Source organism: Ranitomeya imitator, chromosome 3 (genome assembly GCF_032444005.1).
Source record: "Ranitomeya imitator isolate aRanImi1 chromosome 3, aRanImi1.pri, whole genome shotgun sequence".
In the NCBI taxonomy this organism is placed as follows: domain Eukaryota; kingdom Metazoa; phylum Chordata; class Amphibia; order Anura; family Dendrobatidae; genus Ranitomeya; species Ranitomeya imitator.
Window position 1 is genome coordinate 704,784,097 of NC_091284.1, and position 23,556 is coordinate 704,807,652.

Below are 23,556 nucleotides of genomic sequence, written 5' to 3' on the forward strand. Positions count from 1 at the left end.
TAATTCTGCAGTGCGGATTACCTGCGGATTTACCAAAATCAGTCTGGAAAAATCTGCAGAGTAATCCGCAGCGTGTGGACATAGCCTGAATGTGCGCCTACACATTCACTTATACTAACAGGTGTGCGGGCCCTCATTTTTGCTTATGTGTATAGCATGGACTACACGTGTCATGTAGTCTCAATCAATGACAGCCAAACCTAAACCTATAAAGTAATCATTGCTACCAAGACTAAAACAACCATCCATTTATTATGAACTTCGATAGACAGTATTCCTTCTTGCTCCTACTCATGTGATAAACACAATTACACCAGATTTTCGTGCTTGTGACATGTTAAGCAAGTCGTTAAATGACCACCACAAAATATACGAAGCGGCTCGGGAAATTGTTTGAAATAAATGAACACACTTCTCTACACCTTCACTCACACCCATTGTGTTCTCACGGTTTCCGACCTGATTCAGCGTAGAAGAAATAAAGGACACCTTTTGTCAGAGAAGGATGTGGGGATTGTTGAAATGCCAGCAGGTGTTTTTATTAGAGGTATTCACCAACCCACAAGACTTGCAGAGCGCCACAGATGCCTCCAGAAAGAGGAGCAAATCTCATGGAAATTATGTGCAACAATGAGAAAGACAGAAAAAAAAAAGTTTACAAAAAACAAGGCTGAAATTTAAAAAAAATTCCAAAGACCAGAGATCCAATAGAATGATATCAGAATGAATGGTGGCTTCGAGAAGGGGCTGACAAGGTGATACAATGACTATATAATGGATCGGTCACTGACCGTGTGCCAAAGACTCATCAATCCCGACAAGCCGGAGCATGCAGGAATCGGAGGGGTAAAGGGTGAAGACAACTGGTAGGACTGATCATGAAGATGACATATTATAGGCATTGAAAGTAATTCATCTGATCAGTATGCAGAAGTGTACCTGTTGAACATCTCCATCAATGGCAGTCCATTAAAAAAAAAAAAAGAAAGTAAAAAAGACAAGTAAAAATCTGAGGGCTTGATAACAAGAACAGCTGGGGAAGATGGCTGGTGTTACAAAAAGCATCATACAAAAAGACACATGCTACATAAAAAAATACTAACCCCCTTAACCATCTAGGTAAGACAGTATAGTTTGATGGGGTAACCAATAACATACACAAATATGCTTCAAGAATATTGTATCCACATCTTCCAGCAGCCGGCAAGACAAGCTTAAAATGCTTTTTGTATTCTTAAGTATAAAATGATGGCAGCCAATGCAGTGGTATGGCCAGAGCATACACCATCCGAGTTCACGTGAAGTAGAACAGCTCGTTCTTGTGCAGAGAAAACCCGCTCCATGAGAAATGCAAGCAGTCCGAAGCTCAATCACTGCAGTAAGCTCTTTGTCTCATCGCATGGACGCGATTTGCGTCTGCACAAGCTGGAGCAGCGTCACCGTCTGGAAGAAGCGAGAGTCAAGTGGTCTGCCAGAATGTGGCGACTCGCTGAAGATGCAATTGTCTCCAGTGCATTCAAGTCTTGTGAGCCCATGGGGGAGCGCTGAGAGACTGGTTCTTGGTCTTCAGTGATGACGGGACAAGGTGGATCTTGTGCAGAACCTTATTTTAAAATGATGTGGTAGGTATCAGTCTCTGCTGTAACAAAACAAGAAAAAAAGTCAGGAACTGGATGCAGTAGTGGCCATTATCATATTGATCACTTTTACAGCGTTACTGAATTCATTTCTGTAATGTTTAAGGGGTCATCAATTTCATATCCAGCATTTCTCACCGTGCCGCAAGGTAAAGGGCTATTCCAATGGTGTATCCACAATATATAGCCATGGATGCGAGACTCACATCTGTCAGACGTTTATGGCATTTTCTGTGAACATGCTACAATTGGACCAATTGGGTCAATCCTATTAAAATGTGAATTTACAGCTGTCATAGCAATGATGACAGAGTACAAGGTGGCCGTATAGACTAAGTGGGGTTCGTAGTTGGACATTTAATGATCAATCTAGTGAATGAACGTTTCACTGACACAGCCACAATCGCATTACAGTAACATAAACTAGTTCAATGACACCGGGCGAAGGACAGCATCTTTTTTATACCCTATCCACAACATTTGGACGACATGATCGGGACTGTTGAGTTTTTCATTTGAAAACAGCCGTTACAAGTTATAAGGGCCATACACAAACTTGGAGTACATAGCTCTGTTAAAGGGAGTAAAACCTCTTTACATGTACTATATGATATGAGAAAATGAAAATACAAAAGAAAAATTCTGGGTACAAAGATGACCGTATAAATAGTGACATACTAAAGGCAGGAAAAGCTAAAAACTGCACTGGTAAGATGTGATTGTGAATATCATCTTGCAGGCAATACCAAGATACAGCACTAGAAAAATAAGGGCTGCCATTCCAGAAATGACCACTAGAAGTCTATTTCAACAATGATATTACACCTGCACCCTTATAGAGTTGATGTTAACCCCTTCCACTACTTCCGACAACCAGTTTTATTGTATTTCTGTGTGTGTAAATTGCAGTAGTTTATGGCTAGTCCTCTTTATAGTCACGTATTCGTATCTGATCAACGCTGGAATAAATGCGGATACTGGCAAAAGGTAAAAAGGCGCCTTCTAAGAACTACAATACGGAGAGTTGTGTAAACGGCAGGAAATGCATCATAATAATGCATAATGCATAAATGCTCGTTCCTAACAAAGTGCTCAGCTACGACATTCACACAGGTCGCTGCCCTACCTTTCATTGTGTCCAACACAAAGAATGACTCGTCCGGAAAATTTTGAATCATCTGGTAAAAAAGTAAAAGTAATGTTAAAGACAGAAACATGAGTACCTCCTCATGGCGAGGCACTGATTGTACATGTACAGTAAAAATTAATGATTCAGCACCCCCCTTCCATATTGCAAATTAGGTTTATTAGGAAAGGCACAAACTTTCTGCTGTCTGAAACAAATGAAAGAAACGAGAACAACTGAATTGCTTCACCACAATCAATAAGTGGCTTCTCCGAATACAGCACGACATTACCGACCACTGCAACTCAGATTTATTCAACCCCCTGAATAGAATCCCCCATAACAGCACATGTTGGTCTGATTAATAATTTAGGGGTTCCTAAGGGTAAGTTCACACTGGGTGTTTTTTTTGCTACATTTTTTTTATGCCAATTTTCAGCTGCTTTTTACAGTACCAGCAAAGCCTATGAGATTTCAGAAGTTTCATGCACACATTGGTTTTTGGTCATCAGGATTTTGTGCTTTGCAGCTTTTTTTTTTTTTTTCATACAGCATGTCACTTACAGCGTTTTTTTCCCCATTGACAGGAATGGATGGTGAAAAATATGCTGCAAATACGCAGATTGACTTTTCTTGCAGCTTATGTGCCGGATGTGACGTCAGTCAGCTCCGCTACATCTAGATGGCAGGCTGCATGCTGCGTCCATATAGCCTGTCATCCAGCAGAGCGGTCCCAAACCCCATTCACTTAAATGGGGGGCCCAACAATACAGTGTTTGACACAGTCACATGCATGAAACCATTCCCGGTCAGAGAGCCGCGGTTCCCACGCAGTCAAAAGACAGCGGGAGTCAAAAGACAGCGGGAGTGCTCAGCTGTGATCGGAGGCATGCAGTTTACCTCCGGTCACTGGTGTCAGCTGATGGGACTACCGTTCCCATCATCCGACACCTGCTGTTGCTAATAACAGTGAGAGCAGAAGCGGCTGAAAGGAGTATTTATCTGCTGCTCCTGTGCTGTAAATAATAATAATTTAAAAAAAAAAACCTGCGTCGGTCCCCCCCCCCCCCTATTTTTAATAACCAGCCAGGCAAATCTACAGTTGGGGGAGGAAACCCTCAGCTGTCAGCTTCAGTAAGGCTGGTTATCAAGTATAGATGGGTCCCCATGCCGTATTTTTAAATTATTTAAATAAATAATGTAAAAAAACAGCACGGGGTCCCCACCCATTTTGACAGCCAGCCTTGCTAAAGCAGAAAGCTGGTATTCTCAGGCTGGTAAGGGGCCATGGATATTGCCCCAACCCCAGCCTAAAAATAGCAGCCTGCGGCCGCCCAGAAATGGCACATCTGTTAGATGCGCCAATTCTGGAGCTTTGACCGGCTTTTCCCACTTGCCCTGTAGTCGTGGCAAGTGGGTTCATATTTGCGCGGTTGATGTCACCTTTGTATTGTCCAATGACATCAAGCCCCGAGGTTAGTAATGGAGAGGCATCAATAAGACTCCTCCCATTACTAACCCCATAGTCACATTGTAAGAAAACACACACACACCAAGAATAAAGTCCTTTAATTGAAAGAATGACACAGATTCCTTAAATAATCTCAATTAAACCATACTTACGACCTCGCCTAATTCCACTGAAGCCCTCATTCTCCTGTAATAAACCAAAAATAAAAAACAACAATATCCCTCACCTCTCTGTTCTGTCCCATGCCGTAATCCATGTCTGGGGGATTATTATTTTTCAACCTGGACAGTGCCACGATGCTTGCAGCCTCAGTGACTAGCGGTCAAGTCACTCAGGCTCCATTCCAGCCAGGATGAACTGCGGTGACCTCGGTGAGATCCCCACTAGCATCGTAAGAAAGTAGGTTACTGAGTGCAATCCCGCTGACAGGTTCCCTTTAAGGAAGAGTTCATTGCTTTGAATATTCCTAGAAATACAGTTGGAATTATATTTTACAGGTACAAAAGTAAAGAAACCGTGGCTACACTATACCTAGATGTGGCAGACTGAGGTCGAAAACCTGTACCAAGATTTAATGTCGACAGACACTGCGATTTCAGTTTTCACAGTTAGGCTGGCTGTAGATCAGTATTTTTTGCCATCCAATAAAATTGCATCAGTTATGCAAATGACACTGATCAAAGAGTTGATCAGAGTGTGAGCATAGTGTGATCCGATACTCTTGGATGACCAGACAAAATCGGACTGTTCTCATATGTCATCCGAATGCAGTCCTATCGCTCAAACAGACTCATTGACTTGCATGGCTGAAAGCGATCTGAAGACTTCAGCTCAAACTCGAGCATGCAGCGATTTTTTCCTCGGGTGGAGGGAGGTGAATCGGACATGGGCACAATCCTATAGAATAACATTAGTTCAAGTGTGATCCACTGTTTTGTCAGCTCGCACTCAGATAATACAGTCGTTTGCATGAGCCCCAAGTCACATACTAAACAAGTAAGGTGGATAAGCCTGAACTGGAGGGCATACCTCTGGTAACCCAAAGGGACAAGATAATCTGCTTCAATGTGCTCAAAACCACTTAGGCTATGTGCCCACGTTCCGGATGTGGCAGCGCTTTGGACGCAGCGTACTTTCGCTGTGTTCTATTAAACGCAGGTAAATCCTCATGTGTTTAATGAATCATGCAGATTTACCGTGATCAATACATTCTATTCATGCAACGTCTGTTGCGGAGACTAGCGTCTCCACAAGAGAAATTGACATGCTGCGAACTTGAAAAATGTGCCGCATGTCAGTTTCTGCAGGTGATCCACAGATGCACAGAGTCTTAAAAATCACAGATGCACTGCAGATTTAAAACAATAAAAAATGTATATATATATTAATATATATGCACATATGTATACACTCATAAATGTGTGTATGTAGAATATGTAACTATAAAACCGTAGTATCAGTGCTCTGTGAAAAACGGGTAGTACTACCCAAGCAGAGAGAAACAACCCAAAAACCCGAATGACAGATCCACAGAGAAACACCATACAGGAGGTAAATTATAAAATGCCTTAATTTTATAAAGATGGCAGTACCATTAATCAATATCACGTGCGCAAAATAGGACTAAAAGCCAGCCAGTATATATGCTGTGATACGTAATGACGACCCAGTTTACATATAGTAATTACTACAGAAGTGCAATATACAAAATGTGCAATAGTGCAAAGAACCTGATAAAAAGCATAACCACAAATGATGTGTATCATATGAGAATCAAAAGTGCTTTGTGCCAGATCAAGGTAAAAACTAACACATGACAATATTAAAATAAAGTGCAAAGTGCCAAAAAAAGCGGGTATGTAAACAATATAAAATGCTGAGTATTACCTTCAAGGGTCACCACGTCCTAAATAGGGCACCCCGACGCGCGTTTCGGACCTTTTGTCCTTCGTCCCCCTGACGAAACGCGCGTCGGGGTGCGCTATTTAGGACGTGGTGACCTTTGAAGGTAATACTCAGCATATTATATTGTTTACATACCCCCCTTGTAAACTGGGTCGTCATTACGTATCACAGCATATATACTGGCTGGCTTTTAGTCCTATTTTGCGCACGTGACATTGATTAATGGTACTGCCATCTTTATAAAATAAAGGCATTTTATAATTTACCTCCTGTATGGTGTTTCTCTGTGGATCTGTCATCCGGTTGTTTGGGTAGATGCACAGAGTCGCATAGTGGACATAGGATTTCTACAAATGGCCACTGCGGGTTTGACGCTGCATAAATTTGCACAGAATTTCCTGAACATGGGAACGTACCCTTAAAGAAGCCAGAGAAGTTTTGCGACTTTTTTCTGTAAAGCAATGAAACCAAAGTCGACCTTCTTTGACCTGTAGCTATGTCTGAAGGAAGAAGATTGAAGCATATGCCAGTGAGAAAGGAACTACAATTCCTCAGGCATACTGCCAGGATCTGGTGTCTGGCCATACAGTGGGGAAAATAAGTATTTGATACTAATGCCGATTTTGCATGTTTTCCCACCTACAAAGAATGGAGAGATCTGTAATTTTTATCATAGATACAATTCAATTGTGAGAGACCGAATCTAAAAATAAAAAACAAAAAATCACTTTGTATGATTTTTAAATAATTAAACTGCATTTTATTGTATAAAGAAAGTATTTAATCACCTACCAACCAGCAAGAATTCTGGCTCTCACAGGCCTGTTAGTTTTTCTTTAAAAAGCCCTCCTACTCATCACTCATTACCTGTATAAAAGACACCTGTCCACACAATCAATCTCACTCCAACCTCTACACCATGGCCAAGACCAAAGAGGAAACGAGTGACAAAATTCTAGGCCTGCATAAGGCAGGGATGAGCTAGGCAATCAGCTTGGTGAGAAGGCAACAACTGGTGCAATTGCAAAATGGAAGAAACACAAGATGACTGTCAATCTTATGCTGTCTGGGACTCCAAGCAAGATCTCACCTCGTAGGGTAGGGATGATTTGAGAAAGGTCAGGGATGAGCACAGAACTACACAGGAAGACCTGTTCAATGATCTGAAGAGAGCTGGGACCACAATCTCAAACATTATTAGTAACACACTGCACTGTCAAAAATTACAATCATGCAGGGCACACAAGGTCCCTCTACTAACGCCAGCACATGTCCAGGCTCGTTTGAAGTTCGCCAATGACCATCTGGATGATCCAGAGGAGGCATGGGAGAAGGTCATGTGGTCAGATGAGACCAAAATAGAATTTTTTGTTATCACTTCACTCACTGTGCGAGTAGAGGAAGAAGGATGAACACAATCCCAAGAACACCGTCCCACCCATGAAGCATGGTGGGGAAACATCAAACTTTAGGGGTGCTTTTCTGCCAAGGGGATAGGACAACTGCATCGTATTGAAGGGAGTATGATTGGGGTCATGTATTGTAGGATTTTGGCCAACAATATCCTTTCCTCAGTAAGAGTATTGAAGAGGAGTCATGGCTGCGTTTTCCAGCATGACAATGACACAAAACACACAACCAGGGATACTAAGGAGTGGCTCTGTAAGAAGCATTTCAAGGTCCTGGAGAGGCCTAGCCAGTCTCCAGACCTGAACCCAATAGAAAATCTTTGGAGGGAACTGAAGCTCAAGCCCAGCAACTGCCCCTGAAAGATCTGGAGAAGATCTGTATGGAGGAGTGGGCCAAAATCCCAGCTGCAGTGTCTGCAAACTTGTCAAGGACTACAGGAAACATCTGACCTCTAATTGCAAACAAAGGTTTCTATACGAAACATTACATTCTGTTTTTCTGTTGTATCAAATACTTATTTCATGCAATAAAATACAATTTAGTTATGTAAAAATCATACAATGTGATTTTCTGGTTTTTATTTTTGGATGCAGTCTCTCACAGTTGAAGTGTACCTATGAGAAGAATTACAGACCTCTCCATTCTTTGTAGATGGAAAAACTTCATTGCAAAATCGGCAGTGTATCAAATACTTGTTTTCCCCGCTGTATCACATTTGCAGGACAAAAATAAAGCAGCTACTGGTTTACTTGATTTACAATGTATAAGAACTGCTTCTATTAAAAAAGACAAAGTGTGATGGTGGGGAAGATTGAAAACAATTGGTGGCTGAACCAATAACGTACTGATGATTAGGTGAGAAAAAGGAGTGAATACATGGGAGACACATACGGTAGCTAGAAAAGGGAATAAATATATACCGTAAGTAAACACAACAGTGTAAATATGATGTCACAGGCAGGCATAGGCAGAAATGATGTTACGACTGCATGAATAGGTAAAAAATGGAAATGTATATGAATCTGTAGTATAAGAGGATGGAAAAGCCTAAAACACGAATACTGAGCAGCACATGATTGGGAAGTAAAAAAAAAGAAAAAAAAAAAAAAAAAGGAAAGGTTCACACACCGACACACCCAACGCGCATTTTGCTATTGGCTTCGAAGCACATCATTGGTTGACCCACTAATTGTTTTTGATTATTTTTGCTTCCTGCACAGTGTTTATTGTTTTTGCCTTTGTGTTCTTGTGAGAAGTGACGCATTCTTTACTCAAGAGGAGCGGGATGGTGCGGGATCCCAGAGAGGGGCAGTAGGCGAGTTTTAATACACACACTGATATTTAATGAAAAAAAAAAAAATTAGTCATAGGAGGGCTTCTTTAAATTCAGCTGTCTGAAATTGCCAGCTGCATCTAGACAGATGCCGGTTATGTAACAGCCAGCATCTACTATACATGGCGCGGGCTCAGCTCCTGAGCTCCCAGCACACACAGACCCAACCTCAGATTTATATCCTTTTGTGAAAAAGGAGTTAAAAGTGGCATTTTGTGTTGATTTGGAAGAAACCATGTTATATTAGATGTGCTGAAGTAATTCAATAATTTAAATGATTGGTTATTGCAAGAAGCAGAAAGTTTGCTAATTTTGCTGTTTGTAAAAATGGTTGAATGATTGTCATTCCAAATATACATCCTATTGGACTGCTCGAGGTAGCCGAGCGTTGTACTAGGCGATCTCCCATGGACATGAATGGAGCAGAGTTGGATATGCTCAATCCGCCGCTGCATTCATACGAGACTATTCATAGCCACATTTCTTGGGATCATTGGGGGTCCCTGTGGTCAGATGCCCAGCGATTGGGAAGTTACCCTCAAAACTATTGACAAGGAATAACTACAAAACTAAGCACACGAACCAAGCAAAATACTCAAATCTAAAAAGATTACTAAAGAGTAGCACTGCAACAAATTACCTGTTACTAAGATGTAGAAGAGATAAGGCCTAGGAAGTGCACTAGAGATTTTATAGCAGCCACTTAAGGATGAGGGAGTAGCCTGTATAATTCAGCGCTCTTACGTACTAGCCTCATAAATCAGACATATTAGCAGCGTTTACAGCCATAAAAGACCTTCAAACTAGACGCTTTTTGGCCGGGCTATTAAAAGGCAGACGTGCTGCATTGTACTGAATGCTCGAGTAAGGGTCAAGGTCAAGAAGAATTCATTTACAGACTACAAGGAAACCGTATAAAATGGTGTTTGTTTTGTCTTCCTGTAAATGCACAGAGATAAGACTCCATAAAGATAAGGACGTTCAGTACTAGTCTCACGAGTACGACTAACCACAGGAACGAATAGGACAGCTGTATTGTATAGATTCTGATTTAAAGAGTATCTAAACATTTGCTACAAAATTGTATATGGTGTTGTCCCTTTAACTTTCTGCAGATCGATGGAGGTCCTGGTCTGGAGACCCACATCTAACAATCAAAAATCCCCAATTAACGAACTGTGTGCACGCTCTGGCAGGGAGATGTGCACTACTGTCTTGAGCTGCTCACTCCTCAGGGTGATCCCCTATATATGTAGTACATATTAATATGGCATAGGAGGGAAAAAAACCATCAATAGCAAAGATTATAACTATGCACCAGATCGAAGCTTGTGTCACAAAGAATGTGAAATAAATGAGTTATGGCTGTCTAACTGGCCAGCAGTGCAAAAATGAACCCAGTTACACCATAGTGTGGGAAAGCCTCTTTATAGGACAAGTGACAACACCGATTGTCAGGAGTCGGGATCAGTCCTGAGAAACGCCTGGTTTTAGGCGCCTTGGTGAAGTGCTGCTCCCTACGGAGATTACAGAAATGCTGTATCTGAGTGACCAACCTCATCACTGATGAGAACATGAATGCCCGTGGGCCCCTGTTTGTAGACCTGGTTAATTTGATGAGGACAAATGTTGAAAAGTTGGGCAAGCTTTTCAGTTAATTCCAGAGATGTCAGGTCTTCCAGGAAGATGGCATGATACACTGTGAAAGAAAAAAAAAAGTATGCTGAGCGAATATACTTTGTACTAATCAAATGCAACAAGCATAAAATATATACCACCATTCACTAGAGGGAAAATTGTGCACACCCATGTGCGAGTACTGCCCAAGCTCAATCACAGAGGTAACTACACCATCAATACTTATTCCGTAGTTACCATAAAAAGCACTATTTCCTTGCTCTCCGTTTTCAGGTTTCTGCTGCTGATGCTCCCTTGCCTGCTGCGACTCCTGGCATACATAAATTGTGAGCCTTGGCCGTACCACTCTAGTTGGAATGGGCAGAGAGAAAGAGAAATTAAAGAGTATGTAAGCAGATTATATTAAAAGCAAAGATAAGCAGCTTTGAACAGTATTTTAATATCGTATGCCCTTTTTACAAGATATCAGTTCCCCCACAACAGTTTCTTGCACTGCTCACACAAAAATGGGTAAGATCTGTTTTTACTGAGGGATCATATTACAACTGCTGCCTATAAACGTTTATGTAGATGAGAGGGGGAGAAGCTGGAGGGAGACGGAGGCAGAGACATAGAGAAGCTGCTGCAGCTTCTAGTCATTAGAGCATGCTGGGCTGAAAATGATCAGATAAAAGGCCAGAGAAATCAAGGGGAATCTGAGCTATTAGCAAAATAAGGATGTTTAAGCGCTGTGATCCCTTTAGGGTTAAACCAGACAACTCATCCATACTCGCAGTTGTGTCTGGTACTACAGCTCACCCCCAATAGTTCTGATTATTGTAAAGGATAGGGTTTTCTGGGGGTAAAAGGTTGGTGGCCTATTAATGTACAAAGAGACTGAACAAGACTTCACCAAACTTTGTAAAAAAAAAAAAAAAAAAAAAAAAAAAACCCTGCTGATTGGGGGGCTTCAAACATTAGAATGACAATAGGGTAGAGTAAAAAATATAGGTGTACAGGAGAAATACGCAATGTGATTCTAAAGCCAAGGACATCAGCTCACCTCCCTTTCAGTGCATTGAAGAGCCGGATACCATCAGCAGGTCCGCAAATCTGAATAACATCATCCCTAGTTAACTTTAATAAATCCGCACCTGAAACAAATACAAATGGTTATGTTGGCTTAGCATCATCAGCAACTATAAACTTGGTCTAATCAAACAACTTAATTGGTGAAGGTACAGGAGCCATCATCTATAAAACCTATATAGGAACATCCGAAAAGTAACAAAAAAAAAAGTCAAGGGAGAACTATGCTGCCGCTGGGTTAGATTATGTGCAGGCAATGACTTCCACTAGTGCCATTGTGAAGTACACTGCTAATTTAGTTAGGAGATATTAGGATATTTTAGATCTTTCAATTATTCCAGATCCCAAGCCAGTGTTTCTTATATTTCAACAAAAGGTTGTCCAATGAAAAATACTATGGACTTGTCAAACCCCTTTGAAATAAAAATCTGGAAGAATAAATCACACACACCTTAAACTGTATTGTGTGATGTGGAGCTCTCTCCCTCTACATTTGGGTATGTTCAAGAGTGACAAAAAATACAAATTATTATTAGTGCGGATTCCATGCAGATTTGAGTGTGGAATTTACTCTTCACATTGTTATGACGTACAATTAAAAAAAAAAAAAAAAAATCATATTGTGGTACAGTGTTAGCCAGAAAAATCAACGTAAATACTTTTATGCCCGAAAATAAAAAAAAGTATTTTAGAAGTGATACCTTTATTGGCTAACCCCAAAACACCAAGGTTACTTACCAGTATCCAGTTTTTCCAGAACCCATGACAGCGCACCTGAGAGAGGAATCTGCCCAGCAAGGACAGGAAACCTACTGAAACAAAAGGGCGGTACCTTTCTCCAGCTTCAGTTGGGTTACAGAGCATGAGAGGACCTCCAGGTTAATTTACACACTTAATTAACACCACAATATAAAACACCCAAACTATAGTGAACACCTATAAGGTGTAAATGGGGGGATTATACGGGTGATGTCATTGTAACATTGGTGTTTTCCCTTCACCCATGACCACGCACATGATAGATTTCTGGAGAACTTGAAACACGTTAAGAGAGGGACCATCGCTTGCAGCACCCTTCTGACGAAGGTTAAGTCAGCAGAGGAGGATAGATCCAATCTAGTTCCTAAAAGAAGAAGGATGGCGAGGACCAGGTAGCGGCCTTACAAATTTTATCAATCGATACCTTCACTTTCTGCGCCCAGGAGGTCGCCACAGCTCTGGTGGATTGAGCCTTGATGCAGTCAGGGATCGGAGCACCACTAGCAGAGTAAGCTAAACTGATGGCCTCTCTAATCTCTCTGGCAATGGTACTTTTTGTTACCCCGTAACCCTTCCTACGACCCTGGAAACTTCATCTCCCCCGAATTCTTACGGCTATTACAGAAGGGGGGTAGGACAATATCTTGACTTCAATGAAATCTCAACACTACCTTAGAAAGATAAGCCGGATTAGATCTTAACACTACTATCCTCATATATTTGAATAGAAGGAAGATTTATAGAAAGGGCCTGTAATCACTCACCCTACAGGCTGATGTCAGAGCCACTAATGTGATTACCTTGAGTGTAAGATACTTTGCTGACAATTCTTTCATGGGTTCAAACCGTTCTTTGGTCAAAGCTTCTAGTACCAGGTTCAGGTCCCATGGGGGAACCCATGGAATTGGGACTGGTCTGGACCTATGACAGGATTTTATGAATCTTCCTATCCAAGTATTATCTGCAAGGTTACAATTATACAATGCGCCCAAAGCCGATACCTGGACCTTAAGGGTACTAGTAGCCAACCCCAGTTCAAACCCTGTCTGATGGAACTCTAGGATGTGACAGATTGGAGGCTTTTGACCCAACGGCTTCCCTAAAACCTAGAAGAATTTTTTCCATGTCCTGCCGTACATTTTCGTTGTTAGGTTTTTCTACATTTAGGTAAGGTGGAAACGAACTCTGGCAAAATTCCCGTTACTAAGTACTGCCCTTTCAAATTCCATGCTGCTAGATGGAAGCCCTTTACTTGAGTGTGGAATATTGGCCCCTGCATAAGAAGGTCTGGGATCTCCAGCAGGATCCATGGATCTGACAGACACATTGCTCCTTTCGGAGAAAAGGACCATGGATTTCCCTGCTAAGGACAATCATAATCACTCTTGCCTGACCCTCCCTTATCTTTTTAAAGACTGCTGGAATCATCGTTACTGGAGGGAAGGCGTAAGCAATGCTGAAGTCCCAGGGAATCTGGAGGGAGTCTACTGCAAATGGGTTTTCCCTGGGGTCTAGTGAACAGAACCTTTTTACCTTGCTGTGGTGTCTGTTGGCATACAAATCTATCTCCGACAACCACAGACAAACTATCTGCTGAAACATCCTGAGGTTTAGGGCCCATTCCCCGTTTCAGATTGTTGCGGCTTAAAAAGTCTGTCTTGAAGTTTTCCGTTCCCCTTAAGTGTAGTGCTGTAAAGGGAAAAAAGATGCTGCTCTGCTATCTGTAGGAGGTTGTTTGCTGCTTCCATTAGGGAGTGGGACCTTGTTCCCCCTAGTGGTTGATATACGCCACCGTGGCTTGGTTGTCTAACATAATGCAAACCTGGCGACCCAGGAGGAGAGGAAGAAAGCTTTCTAGAGACCTTTCCACAGCCCACAATTCTTTTAAATTTGATGACCTTCCCTTCTCGGAAAGTGTCCAAGACCCCTGAATTGCATGACCCTCAGGTGTGCCCCCCCCAACCTGAGATGCTCGCGTCTGTCGTAATTATGTTGTCTACTGGCCTCACCCATGGGACCCCTGATGTTAAATTCGCCGTGCCTGCCCATCATCTGAGGGAGTTTCTGACCTCTGAAGAAAGATCTACCTTCCCTTCCAAACACTCTTTTAGTGATCTCTGTGCAGACACGACTTCCCACTGCAGCTACATGGTGTGGAATTGGGCCATCTGACTGCTGGAATGCAGAACGTTAGGGTTTTCCTCAGGGACATCTCTGGAAGCTCAATAGCTGCCGAGGTCAGGTTCAACTCCTTTTCTACCTTGTCCTCAGGCAAGAAACAAGTCTGCAGCTCAGAGTTCAGTACAAGGCCCAAGAAGGTTTGCAGATCTTGAAAAACTACTGTAACCTCCAACTGCGTAGCAGAGTGGTCCTTCGATCTTCCTACTATGAGAAAGTCATCCAGATAAGGAGCGATGACTGTGTTCCGGATGCGCAAGAAGGCTCTGCTATCAACTTGGTGAACACTCTCGGAGCTACTTACAACCAAAAAGGAAGAGCTTGGAATTGAAAAGGTCTTACTTCTCCTTGAATGTATAGGGCCACTCTTAGATATTTATGGTGGTCCGGATGGACCGGGATGTGATAGTAAGAATTCTTTAAGTCGACCACCACCATAAAACAATTCTGATGAAGTTTTATGGCCGTACTCACAGACTCCATCTTAAAAGGTGTGATTTTTTATCCAGCGATTGAGACCCTTCATATTTATGATGGTCCTGAATGAACCATATGGCTTTTTATATCAAAAAGAGGAGGGAATAAAATCCCCCCCCCCCCCCCTTTTTTTTTTGTTTGCACAAAACCTTGCGTAGAACCCGTTTCTCTTCTAGGCCCAAGATCTCTGTCTCTAGGGCAAGTTGTTCTCTGGCTGATCTTCTGATGGTGTGATTACAAATGACTGTCGCGGCAGATGATATAATTCTATTTTCAGGTCTTCCCTTACTATATCCAGGACCAAGGTGCTGGTGGAGATGAGGAATGAAGAGGGAAAGCCTTCTCCAGACTGCTGGTCTGGCATGATTGAAAGGACTTCTTGGAAGCGGAGGAGGGACTACCGAACATGAATTTGGACTCTCTTTACTTCCACCTTTCCACTCCCTTCTCTCTCCCGGAGGATGTCCCCTACTAAATTTTTTCCACCGAAAGGAAGACCTTCTTGACTTTCCTGAGAACCAGGAAAAGCCCTTCTTCCAGGCTTTTTCCAGGATGTCGTCCAGCTTTTTCCCAAACAAAAATTGCCCATCACATGGTATGGAACACAACTAGTTCTTTGACTACAGATCTCCCGAAGAGTCCTTGAGTCACAAGGCCCGTCTTGCTGTGTTCGATAAAATGGGAGACCTAGCTGCTAGCCTCACAGTCAGCGGACGTGTCTGCTAAGAATGCTGCAGCTCCGTGCAACAGAGGATTGTTGGATAAGATTCTATCTCTTGGTGTTTTGGACCTAAGCTGTTCCTCCAGCTGTTGTAGCCAAATCATAAGGGAACCTGCAGTACAAGTTTCAGCGTTTCATCGATTGCCGCTTTCAGACCTCCCGATGCTGCTTCCCATGTGTGCCTTCGATAAGTGTCCGCCTTATCTAATGGGTCCCTGAGTACTCCTGAATCTTCAAAGGGTGGTGCTGACTTCTTCGATGACCTTGGCACAGCACCATGAACCCTAGAGACCTTATCCCATAAGTCTGTATCCTTTTCCTCAAATCCTTTTTGAGAATGAGGGCAAAGCACCAGTTTTATCTGATCTCCACTCTCTGCTAATGAGAGCCTGGACCTTAGTATTGACCGGGAAGGTGTGTTTCTTATTTTCTTCTAACCCTCCAATCATCACATCCTCAAGAGACTTAACTATGTTCTCCTCTTTTAGGCCCATAGTTGTTCTAATGACTTTAAGCAGCTAATTCACTTCCTCCCCCAGAAAGCACGATCTGCTCCCTGTGTCACTGTCCGAGGAGGAGGATGAGGACTCCGTTATGCATTGTTTTTTCTATGATTTTGGAGAGGAGTCAGAGTTAGAAGAGACCTCCCTGAGTTTGTCTTCCTTTTTTTTTTTTTTAAACAAGGTTTTAAGGGAGCCCTCCACTTCGGATCTCATAACGGACCGAAGGCTTGCTGCAAAGTCAGGGGTCTCCTCATTAATGGTCCTGTGGATGCAGTCAGAGCAGAGGTTCTTCTTCCAGCCCACTGCTAGCAGGTTTTTGCATAGCACACACTCCTTGTTCCTCTTCTTAGATCAAGATTTCCTAGGCCTCTCCTAGTGATTTAAACAAATAAAGGGGCCAATTAACAAATGGTGACATTCACGAAGATCACTCACCACCCGCTGTCACTTTAAAGTACTGGATTCGGAGGTTGTGGTGGGACATGTACCACATCTTCTCTTGACACCGAGAAGTCTTGAGATGCTCTAGTCCTCTGACTGGGATGGCAGCTGCTCCTGCCACTCGAATGGCTGCCTCCCTTGTGCCCACGTTGATAGTGGGCTGTTGGCTGCTGCTGCCTTGGTCCTGCCCTGCTGCTCGCTCTTATGAAGGGGTAGTCAGCGCCATCTTGTGGAGCTTCCTTTCCGGTCCCAACAATTGCCCTCCCTCTCCCCCTCTCCCCCACAAAAGTCGACCGGGCACGCTGTCCTGAGTGTTTTGGATGGCGACGCATAGGGCGCCGCCATATTCTTCCAGCATGCCCCCTGACGTCACTCGTGCACACCTATACCCAGCGTGCCTTGAGCCCTTGACGTCAGCGGTGCGCGCCACTTCTGGATGTGCGTCCTGATCTCTACCACACTGTGACCAGCGGAGAGCAGGTGTGGGGAGAGCGGCAGGAGGAGGGCGGGGCAGCGGTCAGAGCCAGTACTGAGCCTCCAGGGGACACGTGGACGTCACTTCCAGTCACATGAAGACTGGAGCCACAGGTATGCAGCCTGTTTTTCCGCCAGGACAGGCCTAATTCCCTTTTTCTCTTCACTGCAGATTTCAGCACGAGGATTCCATCAAAGGCAGGAAACCAACTAAAGTGGGGGAGAGGTATGGCCCTTTAACTTCAGTAGGTTTCCTGTCCTAGCTGGGCAGATTCCTCTCAGGTGTGCTGTCATGAATGAAGGGAAAAATAATTTTGCAAGCTTTCAGAGCAAAGAGGACCATCAGGCCTGATGGAGCCTCTGTGCTCTGAAAGCTGGCAAACAATTTTTCTGTTTAGCTAATAAAGGTATCAGCCCTACAATACTTTTGTCATTTTTGGGCGTAGAAGTATTTACATCGACCCTTCACATTGCAAAGGCTGAAATCCACACATAAAATTGACATGCTGTGGCTCTGAAATTCCACACAAAAATTGTTTGCAATGTGTGGATGAGATTTTTGAGATTTCATTCATTATGCTGATAATGTAATCACAGATTTTTCAATTCCCATTTCTGGATGGAAAAGCTGCACAGTGTGAACAAGCCCTCACAGGAAAAGGTAATTGACCTATACTTCTGACAAATCAAACAACCTCCCAATTATCTGCATTGCAAGACCTAATTCAGATTTTGGCAGGTGGGAGATAGGTGAACATGGCCAAGTAGAGCAATAATTGTGCCATGTTGGTGAATACTAATACACATCTGGGACATACAGTGTGGAAAAAAAGTATTTAGTCAGCCACCAATTGTGCAAGTTCTCCCACTTAAAAAGATGAGAGAGGCCTGTAATTGACATCATAGGTAGACCACGACTATGAGAGTCAAAATGAGAAAACAAATCCAAAAAATCACCTTGTCTGATTTGGCAAGATTTATTTAGCATATTATGGTGGAAAATTAGTATTTGGTCACCTAAAAACATGCAGGATTTCTGGCTCTCACAGACCTGTAACTTTTTCTTTAAGAGGCTCCTCTGTCCTCCACTCATTACCTGCAGTAATGGCATCTGTTTGAACTAGTTATCAGTATAAAAGACTCCTGTTCACAACCTCAAACAGTCACACTGCAAACTCCACTATGGTGAAGAGCAAAGAGCTGTCGAAGGACACCAGAAACAAAATTGTAGCCCTGCACCAGGCTGGGAAGACTGGATATGCAATAGGCAAGCAGCTTGGTGTGATGAAATAAACTGTGGGAGCAATAATAAGAAAATGGAAGACATACAAGACCACTCCTTGATCTGGGGCTCCACAAGGGTCTCACCCTGAGGGGTCAAAATGATCACAAGAATGATGAGCAAAAATCCCAGAACCACACGGGGGACTTAGTGAATGACCTGCAGAGAGCTGGGACCACTGTAACAAAGGCTACCATCAGTAACACACTACGCCACCAGGGACTCAGATCCTGCAGTGCCAGATGTGTCCCCTTGCTTAAGCCAGTACATGTCCGGGCCTGTCTGAAGCTTGCCAGAGAGCATTTGGATTATCCAGAAGAGTATTGGGAGAATGTCATATGGACTGATGAAACCAAAGTATACCTGTTTGGTGGAAACAAAACTTGTCGTGTTTGGAGGAGACAGAATGCTGAGTTGCATCCAAAGAACACCATACCCACTGTGAAGCATAGGGGTGGCAACATTATGCTTTGGGGCTGTTTCTCTGCAAAGGGACCAGGATGACTGATCCATGTACAGCACAGACCAAAGGTTTGGACACACCTTCTCATTTAAAGATTTTTCTGTATTTTCAAGACTATGAAAATTGTACATTCACACTGAAGGCATGAAAACTATGAATTAACATGTGGAGTTATATACTTAACAAAAAAGTGTGAAACAACTGAAAATATGTCTTATATTCTAGGTTCTTCAAAGTAGCCACCTTTTGCTTTGATGACTGCTTTGCACACTCTTGGCATTCTCTTGATGAGCTTCAAGAGGTAGTCACCGGAAATGGTCTTCCAACAATCTTGAAGGAGTTCCCAGAGATGCTTAGCACTTGTTGGCCCTTTTGCCTTCACTCTGCGGTCCAGCTCACCCCAAACCATCTTGATTGAGTTCATGTCTTTTGACTGTGGAGGCCAGATCATCTGGCGTAGCACCCCATCACTCTCCTTCTTGGTCAGATAGCCCTTACACAGCCTGGAGGTGTGTTTGGGGTCATTGTCCTGTTGAAAAATAAATGATGGTCCAACTAAACGCAAACCGGATGGAATAGCATGCCACTACAAGATGCAGTGGTAGCCATGCTGGTTCAGTATACCTTTAATCTATATATATATATAGTCATCTAAGGGGCAATTCTGTCTGCTTGTCTGTCACGGAAATCCCAAGTCGCTGATTGGTCGCGGCCAGCGACGGGCACAGTCCGGCTGTGAAATGGCCGCTCCCTACTCCCTTGCAGTCAGTGACCCTCCATACACCCCCCCCCCCCCCCTGCGTGACTGATCTATACTACGTGGGCAGTATTATTTACTGCGTGGGCTATGTTATACACTGTGTTCTAAATTATCATGCAAATTGGATTTAAGTGTCAAAGATTTAATTGTTTTGTTTTTCAAATAAACTTGTGGATGGTTTTGTGTCTCAGGGCTCAATAGATAACTGAAATCAATCTTAAACACATGTGATAATTAGTTTTCCAGGTGATTCTAATTGAAGGAAAACTACTTAAAAATGATGTTCCACATTTTTAAGCAGGCCAAAGGTTTCAAGCAATATGAGAAATAAAAGGGATCTCTCTGCTGCTGAAAAGTGTTAAATAGTGCAATGCCTTGGACAAGGTATGAAAAAATTAGATACTTCACAAAAACTTTGTGATCATCATACTGTGAAGAGATTTTTGACTGAAACAGAGCACAGACAGAGTTCATGCAGATAAAGGCATAATGAGGAAGGTTTCTGCCAGACAAATTCATGGGATTAAGAGAGCAGCTGCCAAAATACCATTACAAAGCAGCAAACAGTTATTTGAAGCTGCTGGTGCCTCTGGAGTCCCTCGAACCTCAAGGTGTATGATCCTTCAAAGGCTTGCTGTGGTGCATAAACCTACTATTCGGGCACCCCTAAACAGTTTTCATGAGCAGAAACGGATGCAGTGGGCCCAGACATACATGAAGACTAATTTTCAAACAGTTTTGTTTACTGATGAGTGTCGAGCAACCCTGGATGGTCCAGATGGATGGAGTAGTGGATGGTTGGTGGATGGCCACCTTGTCGCAACAAGGCTGCGACGTCAACAAGGAGGTGGAGAAATCTTGTTTTGGGCCGGAATCATGGGGAAACAGCTGGTGGGGCCCTTTAAGGTCCCTGAAGATGTGAAAATGACCTCTGTAAAGTAAATAGCTTTTCTGACTGACAACTTTCTTCCATGGTCTAAAAGCAGAAACGTGCCTTCAGGAGCAAAATCATCTTCATGCATGACAATGCACCATCTCATGCCGCAAAGAAAACCTCTGAGGCATTGGTTGCTATGGGCATAAAAGGAGATAAACTCATGGTGTGGCCAACATCTTCCCCTGACCTCAACCCTATAGAGAACCTTTGGAGTATCATCCACCACAAGATTTATGAGGATGGGAGGCAGTTCAAATCAAAACAGCAGCTCTGGGAAGCTATTCTGATTTCATGTAAAGCCGTACAAGCAGAAACTCTCCAAAAACTCAAGAATGCAAGAATTGTGAAGGTGATATCAAAGAACGGGTCCTATGTTAACATGTAACTTGGCCTGTTAGGATGTTTTGGAGTTAAATAGCTTTTTTGTTCCGTGAATTTGACCTCCTAATGCTGCAAATTCCACAAATGAGCATTTTCAGTTCTTTAAGGCTATGTGCACACGTTCAGGAATTCATGCAGAAAATTCCTGAGAATTCCGGACATTTTCTGCATGAAATCCGCAAGAAAACCGCATGCGTTTTTGCCGCGTTTTTTTCCGGACACTTCCCAATGCATTTTGGAGTGGGAAATCTGCAAAAAAAACGCAAAAAGATAGAGCATGTCCGGATTTTGTGCGGTATGCGTTTTTTTTGCGGGAAAAAAACGCATCATGTGCACAAAACATCCGGAATTCATTCTAAAAGATGGGATGCTTATTGTATGCGTTTTTTTTTTGCGGTTTTATAGCGTTTTTATCGGGAAAAATCGCGAAAAAAACGCGAAAAAACCGCAACGTGTGAACACAGCCTAAAACATATCAAATGTTTAGAAATTCTACTGTGCCTAATAATTTGGAACAGTGCATTTTGAGTTTTTATTCATTTTGGAGATTATACTGTTATCATTGGGAGGTTTCTTCAATAAAATTTGATGTATACTCTAACGGGTGATGACTTATTAGACTGACTCATTTGCACCGACCATTTAGGAAAATCCGAGAAAAATGTCATCTGCATAATAATTTAGAACATAGTGTATACTACGTGGCTGCTATATACTACGTGGCTGCTATATACTACGTGGCTGCTATATACTACGTGGCTGCTATATACTATGTGGATGCTACAAACTACGTGGCTGTGCTATATACTACGTGGTTGTCTGTTATATAGTACGTAAGCTGTGCTATATACTACATACTACGTGGCTGTGCTATATTCTACGTGGCTGTGTTATATACTACATGGCTGTACTATATCCTGCACCCCGAACCCCCGACATCCAGCGCCCCGAACCCCCGACATCCTGCGACCAATCAGCGACAGACCCAGTCCAGCCGCGAATTGACGCGGGATTTAAAGCACGCTTCGCTGATTAGTCGCGCCCGGCCGGACGCGACCAATCAGCCATATTGGCGCGGTATTTAAACATCGCTTCAGTGATTGGTAGCTCACGGCCGGCCGCGACCAATCAGCGATATTGGCGCGGTATTTAACCCCCACTCACAGCGCAACGTACATACATACATACATATTCTAGAATACCTGATGCGTTAGAATCGGGCCACCATCTAGTTTTGAATAAATCCCCAACAGTGTCACCAGCAAAGCACCCCCACACCATCACACCTCCTCCACCATGCTTCACAGTGGGAACCAGGGCATGTAGAGTCCATCTGTTCACCTTTTCTGGGTCGCACCAAGACACGGTGGTTGGAACCAAAGATCTCAAATTTGGACTCATCAGACCAAAGCACAGATTTCCACTGGTCTAATGTCCATTCCTTGTGTTCTTTAGCCCAAACAAGTCTCTTCTGCTTGTTGCCGTCCTTAGCAGTGGTTTCCTAGCAGCTATTTTACCATGAAGATCTGCTGCACAAAGTCTCCTCTTAACAGTTGTTGTAGAGATGTGTCTGCTGCTAGAAATCTGTGTGGCATTGACCTGGTCTCTAATCGAAGCTGCTGTTAACCTGTGATTTCTGAGGCTGGTGACTCAGATAAACTTATCCTCAGAAGCAGAGGTGACTCTTGGTCACTTTCAAAGTTTTCACAATTTTTTGCACTGACTGACCTTCATTTCTTAAAGTAATGATGGCCACTCATTTCTCTTTACTTAGCTGCTTTTTTCTTTGCATAATACAAATTCTAACAGTCTATTCAGTAGGACTATCAGCTGTGTATCCACCAGACTTCTGCTCAACACAACTGATGGTCCCAATCCCATTTATAAGGCAAGACATCCCACTTATTAAACCTGGCAGGGCACACCTGTGAAGTGAAAACCATTTCCAGTGACTACCTTTTGAAGCTCATCAAGAGAATGCCAAGAGTGTGCAAAGCATTCATCAAAGCAAAAGGTGGCTACTTTGAAGAACCTAGAATATAAGACATTTTCATTTGTTTCACACTTTTTTGTTAAGTATATAATTCCACATGTATTCATTCATAGTTTTGATGCCTTCAGTGTGAATGTACAATTTTCATAGTCATGAAAATACAGAAAAATCTTTAAATGAGAAGGTGTGTCCAAACTTTTGGTCTGTACTGTACATAAAAGAATGGGGCCAAGTATCATGAGATTTTGAGTGCAAACCTCCTTCCATCAGCAAGGGCATTGAAGATGAAACGTGGCTGGGTCTTTCAACATGATAATGATCCCAAGCACACCACCATAGAAAACCTTTGGAGGGAGTTGAAAGTCTGTGTAGCCCAGCGACAGGCCCAAAACATCACTGCTCTATAGGAGATCTGCATGGAGGAATGGGCCAACGCACCACCAACAGTGTGTGCCAACCTTGTGAAGACTTGCAGAAAACATTTGACCTCTTTCATTGCCAACAAAGGATATATAACAAAATATGGAGATGAACTTTTGTTAATGACCAAATACTTATTTTCCACCATCATTTGAAAAATAAATTTTGCCAAATCAGAC

At 42.8% G+C, this 23,556-nt stretch overlaps 1 protein-coding gene across 2 annotated transcripts in view; it reads right to left on the reverse strand.

Annotated features, from left to right (window-relative positions):
* Nucleotides 1–508: 508 nt before the first annotated feature.
* TFCP2 (transcription factor CP2) overlaps nucleotides 509–23,556 on the reverse strand; it is an 81,193-nt gene continuing 58,145 nt past the window's right edge. Inside the window, exons 11-15 of one of the 2 annotated variants that reach the window (XM_069758621.1) lie at nucleotides 11,563–11,653; nucleotides 10,758–10,867; nucleotides 10,439–10,581; nucleotides 2,764–2,815; nucleotides 509–1,639 (exon numbers count right to left, since the gene is read on the reverse strand). In XM_069758621.1, coding sequence (XP_069614722.1) covers nucleotides 1,605–1,639; nucleotides 2,764–2,815; nucleotides 10,439–10,581; nucleotides 10,758–10,867; nucleotides 11,563–11,653 — 431 coding nt within the window. In that variant the 3' untranslated portion in view covers nucleotides 509–1,604. The remainder of the gene's footprint in view (nucleotides 1,640–2,763; nucleotides 2,816–10,438; nucleotides 10,582–10,757; nucleotides 10,868–11,562; nucleotides 11,654–23,556) is intronic. The other variant, XM_069758622.1, reaches the window with a different exon arrangement.